At 45.7% G+C, this 20,809-nt stretch overlaps 1 protein-coding gene across 1 annotated transcript in view; it reads left to right on the forward strand.

The window, feature by feature from the left end:
• Vps13d (vacuolar protein sorting 13 homolog D) overlaps positions 1–20,809 on the forward strand; it is a 223,859-nt gene that overhangs the window by 167,651 nt on the left and 35,399 nt on the right. Inside the window, exons 66-67 of the mRNA XM_032895015.1 lie at positions 11,585–11,717; positions 14,916–15,111. Coding sequence (XP_032750906.1) covers positions 11,585–11,717; positions 14,916–15,111 — 329 coding nt within the window. The remainder of the gene's footprint in view (positions 1–11,584; positions 11,718–14,915; positions 15,112–20,809) is intronic.

The following is a 20,809-nucleotide window of genomic DNA, read 5'->3' on the forward strand; positions in this document are numbered from 1 at the left end:
ACCCCCAAACTGTGTTTGGGAAACTCTCTGACTCCACTTAACTAGCCATTAAGCCACTGGATGAGCTTTTTAGCAGATAGGTAAACTAGATGTGGCCTGAAACTGAGAGAGAAGAGCATGTCTTTTTGGGAGTATGTTTCATGGTCTCTGCCCCAAACCCTGGTCTCACCTGCTTTGATCTGTAGATTCTTTTCTGGAAATCTGTCTTCCTGTGTTTCTCAGTGCAGCTAACAGTGCCTAGAGCTTGACTAAGACTTTTCTCTTTCGCATATGGATCAAAAGAGGGCATTTATCTTGAGGCACACATGACCTCTGCTTTCCTGCAGCTATGTAGACTAAAGACAGGTAGCTTCTTGGTAATTTCTTAGAACCTTTGAGTCAGTGGTTTCCAGTGCTCAGAGTCGTAACACTGGAGTCAGTTGCCCAGCAGTTGGCCTGGGAAGCAGCCTGGGTCCTGACTCAGGATTGAAGTTACATTTCTTGGCATATATGGTCAGGGGAAAGTCTGTGGTGCAAACCTCTCAAGACCATCTGTCAGTTTGGAATCCCTGAGCCTGACTTTGTCAGCATGCCTTGTTTCCCATCACCATCACCCAAAATTTAAAACTTTGTGTCTGGCCAATTGTGTCCTAAACTTAAGTAGAAAGAGTCACCATTATAAGCCTTGGAGAAATTTGCATATGCTAAAGATTGACTGTTCATGCGTAGACCCCCACCCCCACCTCTATCATAGCTCTGGTTCCTCATCTGCAGCGTGACAGTATTAGCTGTGGGAGTCTTGAAGGGTGATTAGGTCATGAAGGTGGCGTAGTAGTACTCCTGATTGGGATTAGTACCTTATATTGAGATGAGGTCTTGGATTGCTGGGATGACAAGCATGTGCCACCACATCTGGCTGGGCAGGTACCCTTTTATTTTTGAAATAATCATTATTATTGTTTTTAGATAGTCTTGTTGTTTAATCCAGATCAGCCTCAAGCTCAAGATGCTCCTGCCTCAGCCATTTAAATACAGGGATTACAAGCTTACGTCTCCATGTTCAGCACACGAGTGACTTTTACAATGAAGCAGTTCACCTTCCCACTGCCTAGGGTTACATTGAAAAGACTGTTGTCTGGGAAGCCAGAGCTCTTGAGACTCCGAGGCCTGGGCAAAGCCAGAGCTTTCTCAGTGTTCATACAGAATGCCCATGCTGAGAGTTTGGTTTTATCTTAGCTCACCTGTAGGATGGGGACAATTAATTCCACCTCACCAAGAACCTTCTCTTGTCTTTTCACCTGAGCTTGGGCTCAAGCTTCTCAGAGAAGTAGGCCAGACTTACTTCAGTACCTTAGGTCTTCACTCACTCCCCTTCCCACCCAATTTTCTTTCTTTTCTTTCTTTATTTTATTTTTTTATTTATTTATATTTCAGATGTTATCCCCTTCCCTATTTCCCCTCCATGAGCACCCTACCCCACCCACCCTCTCCTTTGCCTCTAAGAGGGTGCTCCCCCACCTTACCAACTAGCATCTCCATTCTCTGAAGCATCAAGCTTCTACAGAACCAAGCACATTCCCTCCCACCGAACCAAGCACATTCCCTCCCACCAAGGCTAGACAAGGCAGTCCTCTGCTACATATGTAGCAGGGGCCACGAACCAGCCCCTATATGCTCTTTAGTTGGGGGTTTAGTCCCTGGGAGTTCTGAGGGATCTGGTTAGTTGCTACTGTTGTTCTTCCTATGGGATTGCAATCCCCTTCGGCTCCTTCAGCCCCTCTCTTAACTCTTCATAGGGCTCCCTGGGCTTAGTCTAGTGGTTGGCTGTATCTGCATCTGTCTCAGTCAAGTACTGGTAGAGCCTCTTAGAAGACAGCTATGCCAGGCTCCTGTCTGCAAGTGTATCTTGGCATCAGCCATAGTGTTGGGTTTGGTGTCTACACATGGGATGGATCCCAAGTTGGGCTGATCTCTGGATGGCCTTTCCTTCAGTCTCTGTTCCATTGCTTGTCCCTGCATTTCCTTTAGACAAGAGCAATTCTGGGTCAAAAATTTTGAGATGGCTGGGTGTCCCCATCCCTCAACCTGTCTTATCTACTAAAGTGGTCTCTTCAGGTTCCATCCCCCACTGTTGGGCATTCTGGCTACTGTCATCCCCACTGGTTCCTGGGAGCCTCTCACATGTCTGGTGTCTGGGACTTTCTAGTGGTTCCCCCTACCTCTGTCCCCGACCCCACACTGGTGCATATTTCTATTTATTCTCCTGGCCCTCTAGGCTTCTCTCCTCTCTCCCCCCATACCTGATCCTGCTCCACCTTTTTCCTTCTCCCTCCCCTCTTCCACGCAGGTCCCTCCCTCCCTCCCTCCCTCTCCCTCTTGTGATGATTTTGTTCCCCCTCCTAAGTGAGATTGAAGTATCCACACTGCACTAAACTTTCTTGCTCTTCCAGACGCTAAAGACAGATTCAGCATCTTTCCTGCCTAGCTCATCACACAAGTCGCATCTCCAAACACTGCCTGAAGGCAACAGTGACTTTGTACAAGTCATTCCCAAAATGCAGCCTCTGTCCTAAAATGTCACCCCCAAACAGGCTAATATGTTCTCAGAAACTGCTTACATTCCCTGGGAATATCTGTTGTTCTACAAGATAAGAGGACCTGCCGGGTTGGGAGAAGGAGGAAGCAAGACTGAATGACCTTTAATGGCATTAACCCCCAGAGTTCCACTGAGCTTTGCTAGCTTCGCTTCTCCAAGCAGAAAGGTGTATGCCTTGGGTCTCTGTGTGAGCTTTTCGGCATTCTGGAAGGCATTTTCCCACAGAGATAATAAACCTAGAGCTGAGTTCCCTCTCTAGACACTCATGTTGAGAGAGATGGCACAGCACACCTTGGTTGGCTGTGCTCAAGCTCCTGGTGTCCTCTGGGAAGTAGGAATTGTAGATGTCCTTTTGCTGTGAGGACTGAACTAGCCAAGTGGTTTCACAGGTGCTGTCACAGGGTAGTGCCCGCTGCTAGCTGGTTTTGGTGGGTCCCAAATACTGTTCCAAAGCATATGTTACAGTCATCAGCAGCTGGGAGTTTTCTCTTACCTGTACTGTTAACTTTAGCTTCATTTGTTTGAAGAAACTGGGGGCTGTTCTTTTCCTAAAGCCCTGAGCCCCATCCATCAGGGGCTCTGCCTGGTATCAGATGGTTCTTGTTCACGTGGCACCCCTTCATTTCTTGCCAGGCTTTGGCACTGGCGTCTGAAACATACAGCACCCCTCAAGATGGAGTTCTTGTTTGTTGGTAGTGGTGGTAGGGAATTGGGTGGGGATAGTTTGCCTCTTCCCTGTTGGTGAATCCTCCATTCAGTTTGCTTTTTTTTTTTTTTATTTTGAGATTTTTGGTTAATTTGTAAGTGACATGTTTGTGTTTTGTTCTTAACTATTCCTAAAGGAGTTTTTCAGTTGGCTTAGTCAGTGCTAATGGCAGAGGTGGCCTGGGACTCCTTTTCAAAGTCTGTGTGCCCGGGCTAAAGAAATGGCTCAGAAGTTAAGAGCATCCCACAGGACCCAGGTTCAGTAACCCAGCACCCACACGGTACCCACAACCACCTTTAACATCAGTTCCAGGGGATCCAACACCCTCATCTGATCTCTTTGGGAACTGCATGCATGTGCTATACAGACATACAGGTAATATACTCATTCGCATATAATAAAATAATAAAAAATATTTTAAAATGAGGTTCATACGCCTCGCTAGAGTAGAGCGAATTCACCAGCCTAGCAAGATACCATGATGTGACCACTGCATAGGGTGTTTTGACCTCATAATCTGGCTTAGTGCTTGGGCACAAACCTTTGGTTATCAGTTGCAAATCATGTTAAGATGATACAGCTGTTCAGAGCCACTTTCAGGTTTCCTGTGTGTGTCATAGGAATCTCAGGAGGGTGGTGTGGGGGCTAGTGTCCTCCACACAGCCACCAATTATCTGCCAAGAAAGCCTGCTTACAATATGTGCAGGCACCAAAGGGCCAAGTTCCATACTCGACTGCTTTTAAAGGGGCTTCTTGGCCTTGTGAAATGACTCAAAGTATAGAGGTGATTGCCATCAAATCTACTGATCTGAGTTTGATCCCTGGTATCCACACAGTAGCAGGAGAGACCTGACTCTGACAAATTATTCTCTCAGTTCTACATGCGTAGTAGCACACATATAACCCCCTAGTAAATCAATCAATGTATTTTGTTGTTGTTGTTGTTGTTTTAAGACAGGCTCCTTCTGCATAGCTCTGTCAAGACATGGAACTCACTATGCCTTCAGATTGCCTTCAGACTCACAGAGATCCACCTGGCTCTGCCTCCCAAGTGCTAGAGATTAAAGATGTCCCCCATCATGCCCGGCAATTGATGTAATTTTAAAATTAAATTTGAAAAAACCAAGAGGCACCTTGCCTACGTGATTCTTGTAATCAGTGTGGGAAAAGCCTGCGGACTTGCCTGAGTCCAGTCTGCTGGTCTGTTGATGTCACTCTCCTAAGCCTGCCTCCATTCTGCTGTCTCCGTGCTCTCAGTCTCACTGCAAACTTTACCAGTCCTCTTGAGAGAAAAAGCCAAATCCTATTATGGAAGTGCTTCAAACCGCTCTGAGCTTCCAGATTAATCTGAAACTACATCTGAGTTCATAACTGGGTCACAGTTGCAGAACAGCAGAGACGTGCCAGTTCAGCTGGTGTGTGCCTCGGGCCAGTTATGACCCAGCAGTCTCCAGGCTGGACCGTTCTGGTTGCTTTTAGACCTTGTGCTCTGAGATAATCGGGTGCCTGTGGATAACTTTGTTTCTTAATGAGATGGAGTGGCCTGTCCCGATAAGTGTTTGTCCGTGAAATGGCTACACGGGACACATCCCAGAGTTGGAGGGCCTCAAGATTCCAGAGAACAGAGGAGGGAAAGCAAGGTCACAGTGGAGGTGCTGCTGACACAGAGTGAGCGTCTGGCCCAGCTTTCAAATACCTTACTATTCTCAGGGCTTCCCTGCTGGGTCTGTGTCCTCAGGACTGCATAGAGTCAAACCACAGAAGTGGAAACAGCCTGCTCTGTGTTCTGTAGACACAGGTCTGGGGTTCTTGAATATCCCCTTTTCACTAAACCCCAACGTGTATCTTTTACTTTCCTTTTTCCCTCTACTGTGTGTCCCCACTTGTTACTGTTGTCCAACTGACAGGTAGCAGTTTGCCTTTCGTCAATGACAGACAGTTACTGATTTGGGGTCACTATTTCCTTTAATCTTTCTGTTCATAAGTATTGCAGAAAGGTTCAATGTCAAGACAGAACTCCCAGGATATTATGAAAGCTTTCTGCCCTCCCCTTTCCTTCTCTCTGTGTGCGGCGAGGCTACCGATTGAACCTAGGCAAGTGCTCTACCACTGAACAGCTCTCCCCAGCCCCAGAACAGGTTTGTCGTTTGTTTTGTTTTGTTCTTGTTTTTTAATTGCAGCCGTTTTCATGATACCAAACAAAGGAAAGTGGTTAGGCCCTTTAGTTTTAGTGATTCAGGTCTCTACTGACTTGAAGGAGGTTTTTTCCGATAGCTACCAAAAGAGTTGAGAATGATTCTAGAGTGTAAAGTCCCAAACTGCTTCTGAGAAGTTTGTTAAAATTGATGAGAAGTCACGGGGCCCAGTGCTCTGCCTCAGCTACCTCTGCAGCCCCTTAAAGCAGCCCTGTGGAGCAGATGGATAACTGGGGTCTAGACGAACTAGGTGACTCTCACTGTGATAGGCTGTTAGTGACAGGCAGATGCCACTGCTCTGTTCCAGCATTCTGGCCTCTTTGGCAGCACCACACAGGACTGCCGCCAGCCTGCAGCACAGCATGGCGATGGCCATTCTGATTGTGTGTCCTGGGCACTACTGAGTGAACATGGAGCTGTTGCTGGTCCTGCTGCACTTGTACAGCCTTGCTCCCTGGTGCTGGTCCTGCTGCACTTGTACAGCCTTGCTCCCTGGTGCTGGTCCTGCTGCACCTGTACAGCCTTGCTCTTGGCTGAAAGAAAACCTCTCCCTGGTGCCACAGAGTTCTGTTACTTCTTTCTCTTTTCTTGTGAAGTGCAGTCACCGCCTGTGCTGGTGACAAGGAAGATACTGTCCCCAGCAGTTTGCAAGGATCCTAAGGAGGAACTTTCCATTAGGTAAATAACTGTGAAAGAAGAGCCCCCAGAGAACAGGGAGAAACTGAAGCCTAGGATCCTGTTACACTGGCCAAATACTTTGGCACCCATGCTTGCTGAGTATCATGCAAGGGTCAGGGAAACACAGCACAGAACTGAGGAACACAGTGTGAATTTTCTCCCTCCATGCCATTCTACTATCTACTTAAATTCTGAAATCAGTGGTTCAGAGCCAGGTCCCGAGCCCAGACTAGCGCACAGTGTTTCTGTGTGTACGGGCAACAGGATTATTTTAGAATGAGGAGTGTGATGCACTGTGTGTGTTAGCTGTTCAGGAGAATGGGGATCTTAAAGAACTTCTGAGGGTTTTTACCCCTGTGCTGAAAACACTGCTTTATAGAACTTAATGACTTTGGACTGTGGCCAAAATGCACAAGTGTGGCGAGTGCTGATGCTGCCGTCAGCTGCAGGAGGGGGCCCGCTGTAAGTGCGTGAGCAGGTTTCTGAAGGACGCTCTGTTCCTTGGCACCTCTCATCTTAGCTAGGCTGATGTTCTTGAAGCCCTAAGTGTTTTGTAGGCTTGAGGGGTTTTTTTTTTTTTTTTTTTTTTTTTTTTTTTAAGAGCTGGATTGACTTAACGCTGCAAATCCCCTCTGCTGTGGAGGTGTTGACTATAACCACCAGAGTGGTGACTTACTCACAGATGACCTCCTAAATGCCCATACCTTTCCCAGTGTTAGCTTCAGGTCCCTCTGAAGACAGCATGCATCACATCAGAAGATCCTCTGTCATGCCACAGTGACCCTGCCGAATGTGTTTACCATTTAACAGGGGTTGAGGCTGTTCAGCATTGTCTTAACTGAGTGTCCAATACATTATCTCTCCTATGGTAAATGCTGTACTACCTTGTCCAACCGCACCAAATCCTCCAAAGTGATATTTTTAATGTCCATTTAGGGACTCAGAGTTAAGCCACCGCCCATAGTCACTCTATTAAGTGTCACAGTCAGAATATGAACTCAGGTGTGATTGTCTTTCTGTTACACCACACACACACATACAAACACACACACACACACACCACACACACACACACACACACACACACACACACCACACACACACACACACACACACACACACACACACACACACACACACACACACACACACACACACACACACACACACACACACACACCACACACACCACACACACACACACACACACACACACACCACACACCCTGTAGGTGGCCCCAGTAGCTGTTAGGCTGGCCACATATCCAAGCTTAAGTTGCTCACATCCTAAAGACTTTGATCCTTTCCTCTAGAAACCTCCAGGAGTCACATCTCCTTTGAATAGTCTGGATGTCAGACTCCAGCATCCATTTCTTTGGAGACAGTGAGACAAGGGGGTAAGGTGACCATGCCCTGGGCCAGTCAGGTCACTTCAGTGCTGACGTTGTAGGTCTTGTGAGCATTTCCACTCTGTTATGACTACCTTCAAAGCTGAGGGCATGATGAGTGAGTATTTCCCAGCCACAGCAAAGTCAAGGCTGTGGGCACAGAGAGGACCAGTCCTAGAATCCCTCCACAGCCTGCAGGTCAGCATGTTGTCTGTGAGGGGGACACAGTGATGTATCTTTCCTACTCACTTGGATGGGTATGAGACGTGATCTGAAAGATGATCATGCTCAGGTCCCCAAAGTAATGGGAGGATCAATCCCTGTGCCCACCGTCTGTCTGGCTTTGTTTTTGTTTTTGTTTTTCCTGTAAATTGTCTCTTAAAAACTGACCAATCTCCTATCAGGTCTGGATATCACAGACTTCAACATCCTCCTTTTTTTTCTGTTCTCAAAGCTGCTTTCTGTTAGGCCAGGTGCCACATACTCATAATCCCAGCATTTGCGATGGAACCAGGAGGGTTAGGAATTATTCAGCAGTGCGGGCTTGTACAGGGCAATCTCAAAGCCAAAGCAGAGGGCTGCTTTCTAGGAGGGCAGACTTTTATAGTAGTAGCTTGTGGATATCTCTTTATGCTTCTAACTCACAGGTGACACACAGCAAAACTAGATGGCTTGCACAAATAGTTTTTATAGCAGAAAAGTAAGAATAGTAAATTAACTTAGATGTGAACATCTTTATGACAAAAGTGAAGCTCCTAGCCAGGGTATTTCATGCCTCTTGTCTGAGGCAGGAGAATCACCAGTATGGGCACACATAAAGAGACCCTGTCTCAAAAACAAAACAAAAACAGTTGAGGAATCAGAGAAGCATTTGGAACAGAGAGTGATTTTCTCGAGGGCTTGTTGGTGCTGGGCATTGGGCAGCTGTGGCAGTAATGCCTTTGTCATAGGCCTCAGGTATCTAACTGGTTTTATAGAGGGAATCTGAAAGGACTTTGTGTCACGCTGGGCACTGCTCCTAGATAATTTCCCATACTCTCTCAGAGGAGGAAGAGGAGGTTCTTATCTTTATCCTCACCAGCTGTTATAAAAGGTAACGTGGCCTTCACTCACCATTTCTTCACAGTGCTTACCTCTTTGCCAGCTGAGGAAGAGCTTGAAGGTGGCCTAGGTGCTCAAGGGCGTCCTGCAGACACTGTCATTAGCGTGCACTACATGGCTGTATCTCACCACCTCTGGGGCTTGGGCACAGAGGTGTTCAGAGTGTCTTAATGCGAGTGCTCCAGATCTGCAGTGCTGGCCGATGTATCTAGGACATCACCATCATTGCACTGAGACCTGTGGCTGCAGGATAGACTGCAAGGCTGGTGCTCATCTCCCCAGTAGAAGTCCATGCTGGCCCAGGCTCAGTGCTTTGTAAAGACATGGGCTATGTAAATTGCTTAAAGTCACAGCTAGAAAGGTTTTGGAAGCCATCCACTGAACACTGTAACTTTATAGATGGTCCCACTCTGACAATTTGGTTTGGGGACTCGAGTTTATCTGCTGTGAAGAATGGGGTTTTAAAGCTAAATCAGAGTGTGGCTGGCCACAATTCTAACCCTTTGAAAAGGGTGAGTGTCCTAGGACTAGCAGCTGACTAATGGTGGTAGGAATACTAGCTGGACACCAGGCCCTGAGTTACTATTGCTGATCTTGCCAGCTACATAGTGAAGTAGGTGCCATTGCCATGCGTCAGTGCAAATGGAGGCTCAGAACTCAAAGTTTTCACAGTGCTCAAGAGGGGTCTGACATCTGGCTCAGGCTCATGTGCATGTTCCTGACCTTCTGTCCTGTGGTGGCTCTCCAAGGACAAAGTCCATGCTCTGTGATAGCTTTGCAACCTCCCTGGTGCCTTTCATTGCCCTAAAGGAAGCTGTAGGATTAATGTCCATTAACTTTATTTCTAAAACTAACGATAGAGTGATGGAGAAGGTGAGGCTGAAAAGCAAACTGTGATGGGCATCAGGTTTCCAAGAAGGTGTGCCATTGATGCTCTAGACCGCATCAACATTGATATGGGCTTGGGGGGAGGAGCTTTCCCACGGCTGGCACCACAAAGCACTTGCTGCTTCCTCTCTGTGTCCAGAACTCACCTGCCACTTATGTCTAGGAGCTTCAGGACTGATGGTTGTCAGAGCAGGTCTGATCTGTGCTGTCCACAACCAGAAACCCTCCTTCCTCACCCCACCTCCACCAAATCAAAACAAAGTTTGCCCCCAGGTGGGCCCAGTGTCCTGGGTCCTCCAAGCAGGTTGTTGGCTTATAGTCTTCCCATTGAGCTGTATGTCGGAATAACATTCCTGTGAGCTTTCTAGGAGGTTAGTCCTAGGTCATTGGCACTTTAAACCAGTTGTTTTGGTAGATCCTTCCTGAGAAGGTTAATTATATATTTGACACCCTTCTCTTTTGATGCCTGAATGATGGGGATAAGTACCCTGTGGTTTATTAACTGTCACGTTAAACCTTTCCAAATTGTCTGGTGACAAAACAGAGTTTTACATCCTTTTTATCCTGCTTTGATGGATGAGACAGCTTCTCTGGGTAAAGTATGCCAGGGTAAATAAAACCCTCTGATTCGTGGAGGATGATGGGTTTGCACTCGAAGTCACTGGTTCAAATCTGCTGTTCATCTTTTCGCCTACTTCTCTTCCTTTGATAAATGGGGCTAGGCACCTGATGGGCACTTGGTAATTGTTGAGTAGGTTAAAGAAGGCATAACTTTAGGGAGATTCATCTCAACTTTTCTTTCCCTCCCCATCAAACCCCATGCTCAGTGGATGCCAGGCAAACATTCCACCAAGCTGCACCTTACCCAGTTCTCCAGAGATTTTGAGATGAAACCCTAGATTGATAATCCGGCATCTCCTGCACTGATTATCACTTCAAAGGACTGTCTTCTGAACATCAAAAGATCCCAGTTCTTACCTTCCCATCCCATCCCCTAGCCATTTTTTAACTTAATTTAAAAAATGTGTGTGTGTGTGTGTGTGTGTGTGTGTGTGTGTTTTGATGTGTGTTTTGGTGTGTGTTTGTGGTGAATGTATGTGTGTGTGCCTGTGTGTGCACACAGAGGCTAGACGAAGAGGTGACCTGCTCTATCAGTCTCTACCTTATTTTCTTGAGACATGGTCCCTCATTAAGCCTAGAGATAGACTGGTGGCCAGCAAGCCCCAGGAACACTGATGTCTCTCTCCAAAGTATGCCAGATAGATGACATCCTCTACTTTGTGGGAGAGGATGGGTTTTCACTTGAAATCAGGGTCCAAATCTGCTGTTAACTGTTTTAACCACTGCTACACCACTGGGGTACCAGACACCTATACAGTAGTGACTGGCTTTACATGGGCGGTGGGAATTTGAACTGGGGTCCTTGTGCTTGCTTGGCAAGTATTTTAACCTGTTAAACCATCTCTGTAGCCTCCACACCTTTAACTTTTAATACGTTTTTAGGGGTATAGATAAAGTAGCTCTTGTATGGAATGCTTGGGCCTAGATGTGTTTAAGACTTGGATTTCCCAGCCTCAGGACTATTTACATGTGAGATTTCCTGAGGGAGGAGACTCAAGTTCAGATGTGAAATTCACCCAGTTTCATCCTTGGATTCATACACACCTCACACACAGTCTGGTGCACTAGCTCCTGATTTGCAGTCCTCTACCTGGGGCAAGGCATGGAATTTCCCCTGTGGTAGTATGTCAGTGCTCAGAAAGTTTCAGATGTTAGAATATCTTACACGTAAAGGTTTTTCGGATTTGGATTGTTCAGTCTGTATTGTATAACAGACGCGTAAATGCCTTGAGAGAATTTTTCTAATATCTCTTGTTTCCCTGTGTCTACCAGGGTTTGAGAGACATACTGCTGGGGCAGATAGTATGTAACTCAGCAGTTAATTGTGTAATCATAATTTACTTACTCATAGCGAAGACCAGGGAAGGTATTTATTTAATAGCAAAAATGTTGAAGCTTTAAAAACTCTTCTTTGTGTTTTAATTTGTTCCAGTTTGCAGGGACGCTATCAGACGGCCTGGGGAAGACGATGGACAATCGACACCAGTCAGAGCGAGAGTACATCAGATACCACGCTGCCACCAGTGGGGAGCACCTTGTGGCTGGCATCCATGGCTTGGCTCATGGTAAGGCATTTGCAGTTAGGCTAAGGAAGAAGCCCGTCCTGCCATGGCCCCTCATAAGTACCTTTACATACACATCTCAGTGCAAGGGGGAAAGGAAGCTGCCAGCAGCAGAGTACTGGTGAGGTGTCTCGGTGAGCCTGATAGACTTCCTCTCCTTCCCTTAAGTCCTTGTCCCTCTTCAGGATGCTGTGAACACTGCACTTCCTCCCCATTCTCCAGCTTCCATTCCCAAGGCCATCAGGTACAATCTACCAATCTCCTCTTAGAATCTAAACCTGTTGCTTTAAGGCTACCTTTAGAGAGCTTAGAAAATGGCCAAGTTTGTAAAGCACAGGCAAGGCAAGCAGGAAACCAGAGTTTAATCCCAGTACTCACATCAAAAGACAGATGAGGATACCTGGGGCTTGCCATTCAGCCAGCCAAGCTAAAGACACTCTCCAACAGTAACAGCAACAAGAGGTAGATGACTCCTGAGAAATGACATCTGAGGTTGACCTCAGATGTCTGCCTAGATGCACAGACACCCATGCACATGACTGCCTGATGCTTGCCACTTGTTTCTTCCAAAGAAACTGAAATGTAACACGTGGCTGCTGGTATATGGTCATGGTGTTTCTGTGTCTGTAAGAGGCAGCATTACAAAGCCTGTCATTGCAAAGAATGTAATGGCAGACATGTGTTGTCTCTGAATTTGTTTCAACTCTCACTCATTTCCTCTTACTGTGGTTTTCTCAGCAAATTCTAAGTGTGCCATTCAAAGCCTTTGGAAATACAAGCCCAGTCAACTTTTCCACCAGTGTCCCCAGCCATGTAGAGTGAAGTGCTGTCCCCATTCCTGATCTAGGCACTTCCTGCTCATATTCTGCAAGCACCTATGGCACTGCTCATATATGGCCACTGATGTGGGACTCACTGTCATGTGGACCGAGTATCCCAAAAGCAGAGCGGCTATCCAGAGCCCACTACCTGTATGTTCAGAGATGGCTAGTAGTTTTGACCAGACCCTAGGAATCATTGATACCATGACAATCCCTTAGTCTATCAATCACAACTGTCTGCATTTGGAAGAAGGGAAAAACAATATTTTATAATGATGTGTGACTAGTTCTAAGCTTAGGGTACTGTGTTTACAGTGGAAGGTTTGGAAGATGGCCTTGTTTTCCTGAGCCTTATCAGTTGTAAAGGGGGCAACCAAGCATCAGGCCAGAAGTAAAGCTGGGCTAAATTAATCTGTTTATAGAATTTAAAAGTGGGATTTGGAATAATCCTTCAGGAGTAAAGGTTCGATCATCTTTATTAACTGTAATGATAAGACAGTAACAAGGAGAGGACAGTTTTAATTAATGTAAAAATCTTTGCTGTGTCCAATTGCTATCCTCTCTTCAGAGAGAGGTGGCTGGCCTCACTTTTTGGATGAACACTACTATGTACTAAGAAACTGGGCGATTGTTCACAGTTGCAAAGTCACCTCCAATCAAGGATTGTCCTTATGGTATGCACAGCCCCTCCAGGAGCCACTTAGGCCAATCTGAGCCCAGAACCAGTGCCCACCTCATCCAAGAGGACACTGAGCTCTGGGCAGTGTGAAAGAGAGAGTCTCCTTTAGGAGGAAAAGACTCACATCATAGTAAGACCAGAACCTATCCATTCTCCTTAATTTCAAACTGGAGTCCTGGAGAAGATCAGATGGCTCAGTGGACAAACATGCTTGCTGCCAAGCTTGACGAACTGCATTCAATGGCTAGGACCTACATGGTAGGAGGAGAGAACTGACTTCTGTAAATTTTCTCCTGACTTTCTTGTATACACTTTGGCTTATAAGTGTTCTTGTGTGAGCGGGTATCTGTGTGAGTACATGTGTGTACGGGTGTGCGTGTGTGTGCACATGCTCACAAAATAAATGAATAAAAAACAGGAGTCCTACTTGGCCTGGGTCCATTGAAGTCAACCTCCTAAGTCCTAGCTTAGCAGGAATTCTGTTCGAAGTTAGGATAGAAATGTTGCCTAACTGAAGAAAGCAAAAGGACCCTGAATCTGAAAGAAACACTGTGAATTCTTAGTACACTCTCACTCAACCAGTTTCCTTTCCCAATTTGTCTCACTAGAGCTGAAGAGTGTAGAGAGCTTCCTCACACCCCAACTGTCAGAGGGTAAACATCCTGTGAGTGTCCCTGGCCCAAGTCCTAGAAGTGTTCACTGTACTGGGCCTGCCTCTTCCTTGCAATGCCTGTGACCTCACTAGCCTTTGCCAACTTGTGGACACTTCTGGGCCTGCTTCAACCATGGCTGTCAGGTTTTAAAATAAATGTTTGAATGCCTTTTTCACTTAGATTGGTCTTTTAAGCTTGATACAACCCCAAGGGTCCTGGTTAGCCTTGGCAGCTATTTAGGGTGCCTTAATGAATTCTTCATCATTTACCCTAATGGTCTCAGCAAAACATGCAGTATTACACAAACCAAGTCAAACATGTGCTGGTATCGGCTCATGATATTCGTGGAAAACTGAAAGGTGATTAAGCCAACTTTACATTTCAGAGTCACTTAAACCTTTCCCGAGGACCCTATTTCCTAGTCTCCTGTTGCTTTATCGCCTTCTCTGCATCCTCTCTTTATTGCCTATATGCTGTTTAAGACTTGGAATAGAAGGAAAAAAAGACCACCATTAACTTCTTACCTTTTTTTTCATTAAATCATTGACTAATGGACTGATGATTTTTCTGTAATTTATTTTTCAATTTGAGGCAGGGTCTCATTTATTCCAAGCTGCCCTTGAATTTATGTAGCTGAATTCAAGATGGCCTTGCATTTCTGGTCTCTGGTCTCCACCTCCCTAGTGCTAGGATTACAAGTGTGTGCTACTGTTTCTGGTTTTATGTAGCAGTGGGGACTGAACTTGGGCTTTGTGCACTAGGCAGGCACACTACCTACCACACTCTTAATACAGCCGAGGTTTTGTTTTGGTTGTTTGGTTTGGTTTTAATCATCCTAGACGTGTGTTCCTTCTAACTCACAGTATGGTATAAGTCCTCTGATTCTAGGCTTTCTAGCCTAGTCCCCTGGGTCCCTTGACTTGTGGCCTGTTATACATCAACAAACTGCCTGTATCATTACAGATGCACAAACTGGGAGTTTGGTTTGAAATACTTTTGGATTTGACCTTGGCTAGATGACGGTAACCTTGTTTGTTTTTCTCACTAGGTATCATTGGTGGATTGACCAGTGTTATAACATCAACAGTGGAAGGCGTGAAAACAGAAGGAGGAGTCAGTGGCTTCATATCTGGTCTTGGCAAGGGACTCGTGGGCACTGTGACCAAGCCAGTGGCAGGTGCCCTGGATTTTGCATCTGAAACAGCTCAGGCCGTGAGAGACACAGCCACACTCAGTGGTCCCAGGTCAGTGTCATGGCAAGAGTTGAGCTCTGCTTTTGAGCTCAGGTCGGAGGCTTCTCTAGTCCACATCGATGTGTTTAATAATATACTGTCTAACTTAGTTATGTTATTAAATCTAAACATGTAGTAGAAATGTCTTGACTTGTGCAATAAAAATATATGAAAAGGAGGCACACTGTGTTATGAAGAAAGGATAGCGTATGTTTGTAATTCCAGCACTGGGGAAATGCAGGCAGAAGAACCAAGAGTTTAATGTCAGAGCAAGTTCAAGGTCAGCCTGGGCTACATGAATCATGCTCTTACTCTAACCCCATACACAAAAAGTGGCACAGCTTTTTTCATAAATAGATAATACTACATTGAAAATAAATAAGAAAATACAATGTCCGGCTCTTTAATTAGAAAGATCAAAATTAGCATTATATCATTGTAAGTTTCCCCAAGCTAATTGTACCCCTCATGCCCATCAGCTTACAGAGGCTGGTAGGTGGTCTTTGCTCCTAGACCCAGTGTAGGTCTAGAATACATGCAGTTGCAGTTAACCACGTAGGTTGTTCCTTCTTAGGCTTCCTTCTAATCGGAAATGCCAGCCAGTTCTCCAGCCTTTGGAAAAGGAACCATCCCCATTTCTACAAGCAAGCTGGTGGTTCTGCCATGAGATAGTGATTTGTCTTGATACCAGCTAGGACTGGAAATTGGAGATGGCCCATTGTAGTGCCAAAGTCCACAGAACCCAGTCACTTTAACTTAGTTTGTTTAATGGTCTATTTTAGCTTCCCTTCTCCAAAGAGACAAGGAGGGTTGCTGTTCCTAGGGGGGCTCCACTGAGCCCAAGGAAGTTCACTGCAGCCCCACAGGTAATGCTCCCCAGGTGAAGCACTATACCTGTTTAGAAGCTGATTGGCTATGCCCATATCTGTTGCTCCTTCAGTAAGATTCAAAGTGAAGTCAACCCCAATTAAAATGAGGGCCATTATCTGCCATCGAGGAATTTCATCGGTGACATGTCACTGCAGTAGGGAAGTTCTTATGATTATAGACCAGGCCCTGGCTGTGTGTTCTGCCAAAAATGTCTTCTATCTGGAAGCAGATGTTGTGGCATGTGGGGGAGTGGTGGTGGTGAGGTGAAGGCTGCACACAAGGTAAGCTGCATCCTAGTTTCAGATAGAAAGCTAAAACAGCCCTGATGTCTATTTTGAGGCATGTGCATAGCAGTGAAGTTCGGCAGGCAGTAGAGAAACCTCCCAAATATTTCCAGCTAGTTCTTTATTTCTACTCAGAGCTCAAGAGCTCTTCCAGCATAAAGTGTAAAGACAACTGAAAAACCCAAACATTCTCAGAGAACTATTTTTTATTTATTAAAACATCAAGGGATTGGTATGTTTGATTCAAAAGAAAAATTTTTGTAAGGTGCTGGAAAAGTGGCTCAGTGAGTAAGCCATGCAGTGCTCTTGCAGAGAAGTTCAGTTCGCAGCACCCATGTTGTGTGGCTCATGACCGCCTGTAACTCCAGCTTCAGGGTGTGCCTTTAACTCCGTAAGCACTCACACATGCACCAACACCGTCTCCCCATATATACACATTTTAAACATTGCATCTTTAAAAGACGATTGCTGCACTGCGAAGAGGTTAATGATGTTGACTGAAGAGAAATGTTTTGACCTTTGCACAGTGTTGGTTTGCAAGCCTGCAGGATGCTTTGTGATCTTTCTAGGAGCACAAATCATGTCACCATGATTTTTGTAGGAATAGAGCTGTTCTTTGCATTTTTATCAGTCACCCAGCATCTCCTCAGAACATTTGATTTAGTGCCATCCAGTTTCTGTCATTGTCTCATTTATTTCCAGTCATTAAATGCTGATTGAATTTTTCCTATGAAATCTGGGCTGAGAATACAGCAGGAAATAAAACTGCCCCTAGCCCTGAAATACTTAGGATTAATCAGGGCAGCAGAAACAATCATATACATCTTTATCTGCAGAATGATGCTAGATGACCCAAAAGTGATGTAGAGGTAATGTGGTGGTGGGTCTGATCAGAAGATGCACAGGCTGCAGATGGCTGGTCCAGAGGCCTGAGGAACCAGGACATACTTTTTTGTCTAGAGTTGAGGCCTGCAGTATAAGCAAGGAATGATCAGACAAAGGGAAGAAGTCCCAAAAGGGAACTTGGCAGAACAGACTAAGTAGAATGAGCTTCTCACAGAGTTCCAAGCACTGTCTAGATGCTTCCACCAGGCCAGCTCACTCATCTTTGAGCTTTACTTACAGACAGTTCAGAAAGACTTGTGATTGGTCCAAGGCCACACAGCTGGCTACAGATAGTAAAGCCAGACTCAGGCAGCTTACTGAATGACCCCAGCCCAGCCCCTGCTGCACTGTGCCCTGATTGGATGATCTCTCTGCCTAGAAACAAGCCACAAAACTAAGTGAAGGGCCCATGGGCATGGGCCACTCAGAGGAGGAGTTATCCACTTGAATCTGGCCTCTCAGATCCCTCAGGGCTAATGACTATGAAAGTCACAGCAGTCATGTCCATAGGCCAGGAGATCAATCATGGTACCCTCTACTGTATTGAAAAGGTGGAATGGGGGTCTTTCAAAGTGCAAACAGTAGCCTTTTACCTGGCTCCCTTGGCATATTTTTCTAAGTCCAGATTATTAATGAGAAGCCATGTGTTGGAGAGAGAATACTTGACCCAGAAAATAGCAGGGCAGAGTCCCAAACCCTGCTCACTTACGAAACCTGACTTGCTGGTTTGATCTCTAGCCCATCCACACCTCAGCATTTCCCATCTATAAATAAGAGATTAGATAAACCTGTCTATTAAATAGTGTACCTCCCAAGGGCTTGAAGCCCAACCAGGGCTATTTTAATATAGAAGCATGAAGAGCTACAATGAGGCTGGGCAATATTATCTTCAGATCATGCACAGAGCTCTCTGCAGGTGGAGAAACGTGTCCTTGTCTCTGGGCTTTGCTCTGATAACACTAAGGTCTCTCCACAACATCCTGATGATACCCAAGGGATAAATAACCCAGGCTTCTTGGAAATGAGGTAGAACCATCCCCAACCATCCCCGTTGATTGAACAGGATCCAGGGGTGTTACTCAGGATTTCCCCCACTGTTTAGACAACAGGGACTAACAAATGATTTGAAGGGATTAAAAGTGAGATTCTGACCGAAGACTGACCTGAGCTCAGGGAGCACGCCAGGAACAGAACCCAAGCGTCCAAGAGTTCTGCCTCTGAGTCTGCACTTGGAAGAGATTCTCTGCTTCCTTTGCCGTATTTCATTCTGTTGAAGGCTTAGATCTCAGCCATCTAAGTTTTAAATGACCCAACTTTTGAGCAGATGATAGTGAAGTAAGTCATAAAACTGTGAAAGAGGATTCCTTCCAGTAATCCATCTGCATAGTAGCTTTACAGGAAACACTGGCTCTTTCTCATGTTTATTTGAGCATGGTTTTATTTATAGGGAACCCCCCTCCTTATTTCCTTTCAGATTAAAATACTTCTAAGTTCCTCTTGCTGGGCATTCCAAAAAGACAGCCACCTAACTTTCTTCCAGTGTTACCATGCAGTCTAACAGTCCTTAGGAAGGCCAGTGAGGGATGGGAAGAAGGAGGCCAAGGACAGCAGCGCCTCTGGCCCACGAATCCATGTTGCAGACCAGTATCCCCCACTGCATTTGTTAACTCTACAAGTATGTGTGGTTTGGAACCGAAACAGGAAGCTTTTTCCAAGGCAGTGTTCTGCTGGCTCGGGGTGCGTCTTTTAGTCTACGTGGAGTGGGCCACATTTGTCTGTTCTCAAGTAAAGTATAAAAATGGCACAGATGCTTGCAGTGCCATTTATGCCATATGAGAGTGCCTGGCACTCTCTAAGCAGACCAGGCCAACAGGGCAGCCAGCCATGCACATGCCTGGTCCTCTGCCTGAATGCAGTGGTACTGAGGGGATGTCCAGAAAGAGACTAGTTTCAAGTGAAGGTAGAACTGCCTGCCTGGGCCCACACTTCTCCTCTCTGTATTGTGGGCTCTTGGCAATACAGCATGCTGGGAATGTAGCAGACTGATAGAGCCAGACCCAGAGGTTTCCTCCAAATATTTCTTTACCTTCTTGGTCAAGACCCCAAAAAGAAGGAGAAATGGGAGTTGACAGAACTTGAAATATTTAAACCCATTTAGCAAAGGCCAGGAGTATTGCGCTTATCTGATTGTTTAAGTTAGATAAGTAGGAAGAGGAGTCTGAAGGATGGTGATAGACCAATGTTTAAGAATATAGCCATCAGGACTGACGGTCAGGAATCTCAGTACCCCATACCAAGCAAGTCCAGACATAGAGTCCAGTTGCTGGAAAGATTTTGAATGACCTGGGTTGATTTCACAGAGGATTTGTGGGGCATCTTCGACTTTTTCAGTAAAAACACTCCAAAGACACCACCTAAAGTTTATTAATAACACTGTTAATGGCCTGTTGGTGAGAAACCAAGTGACTTTCCAAAGTTACAACCCCTTCTGGTACAGAGTTCGCACCTTCCTTTCGATTTCAGGAGGAAGGAAGATTTGCTCCCAGTGCTTCCCTGGCTGTGGTGCCCCTGCTTTTGATGCCTCTGCCTTGAGCAAAGCTTAACAATGAAGGTGTTCATGAAAATACCTAAGTGCTCTCAGTTGTCTCCCCAGGTCCAGTATTGTCTGGAGGGTCCTGTTTGGTCCATAGGTTACAAATGAATTTTATGTATTTTTCCATGTTTGTTCTAAGGAAATACTTTAATTTACTACCCAGGAAAATTAACACTTCTGAAGATGCACTGGGTTATTCAGCCTGCAGCCCCCACCTCTCGTTTGTGTAAGTCCCAAGCATGTACTTTGCAGATGAGTCCTGTGAACTGGGAGCAGGGATGCAGATGTGGATATTGACAGGGTGAAGACTGGCGCTCTCTGTGTTTGACTGAGACTCTGTTTCCTGTCCTAGACTGTTGTGGGGGTCAGACTGGTCCCATTCTGCTGGGGAATGGCATTATTACAGTGTGCCTGGGACCCTGTTTCTGTGAAGCCAGAACATCATTGCCATATCTTAACAAAGGTAGCGGACTGTCTGGCCTCTCCTCTGCTGTCCACGGGGCACAATGGACATTATGGTCTCCACTTCATCTGTCTGCTGCTCATGGCTACAGAGTGATACCCGGGGCTCCTCAGTTCCTCATGGTCAGAGCATATTCTCTTTCCTCAGTCTTCCCGTGCTACCGCAGAAGCTGTGCCAGGAGCTGCATTAATGATGGTGGCTGCCTCACTCCGGTCTGAACTCAGGCTGAGGGAGTTACAGGAGAAGATATTTTTAAGAAACATCTTAACAGGCCTTCATGCCTTATAAGTTAAAATTCTCTCACAGGAACACAAGTAGAAGAGTCTTATTTTCTGAGACAGACTTCTTCCCTCTTGCTGAACTCTAAATCATCCACTCCCCTTCACTCAAAAGGCCCCAGACAATGCCGTCCTCATTATAGCATGACTTATGGAAAGCTCAGCGCTACTGCTGTGAGAGAAAGGCAAGGTGTGTGTGTGTGTGTTCATGCTCACACGTATTTGAGAAAAGCCTTCCATTTCTGAAATCCCATGACTAATTTTTATGCAAGATTATCTGCTAAGAGAAAAAAACCCACTTTTTTGGTCATGGTACATTATAATCCTTTCTAGAAAG

This window comes from Rattus rattus, chromosome 1, assembly GCF_011064425.1.
Source record: "Rattus rattus isolate New Zealand chromosome 1, Rrattus_CSIRO_v1, whole genome shotgun sequence".
Lineage (NCBI taxonomy): Eukaryota > Metazoa > Chordata > Mammalia > Rodentia > Muridae > Rattus > Rattus rattus.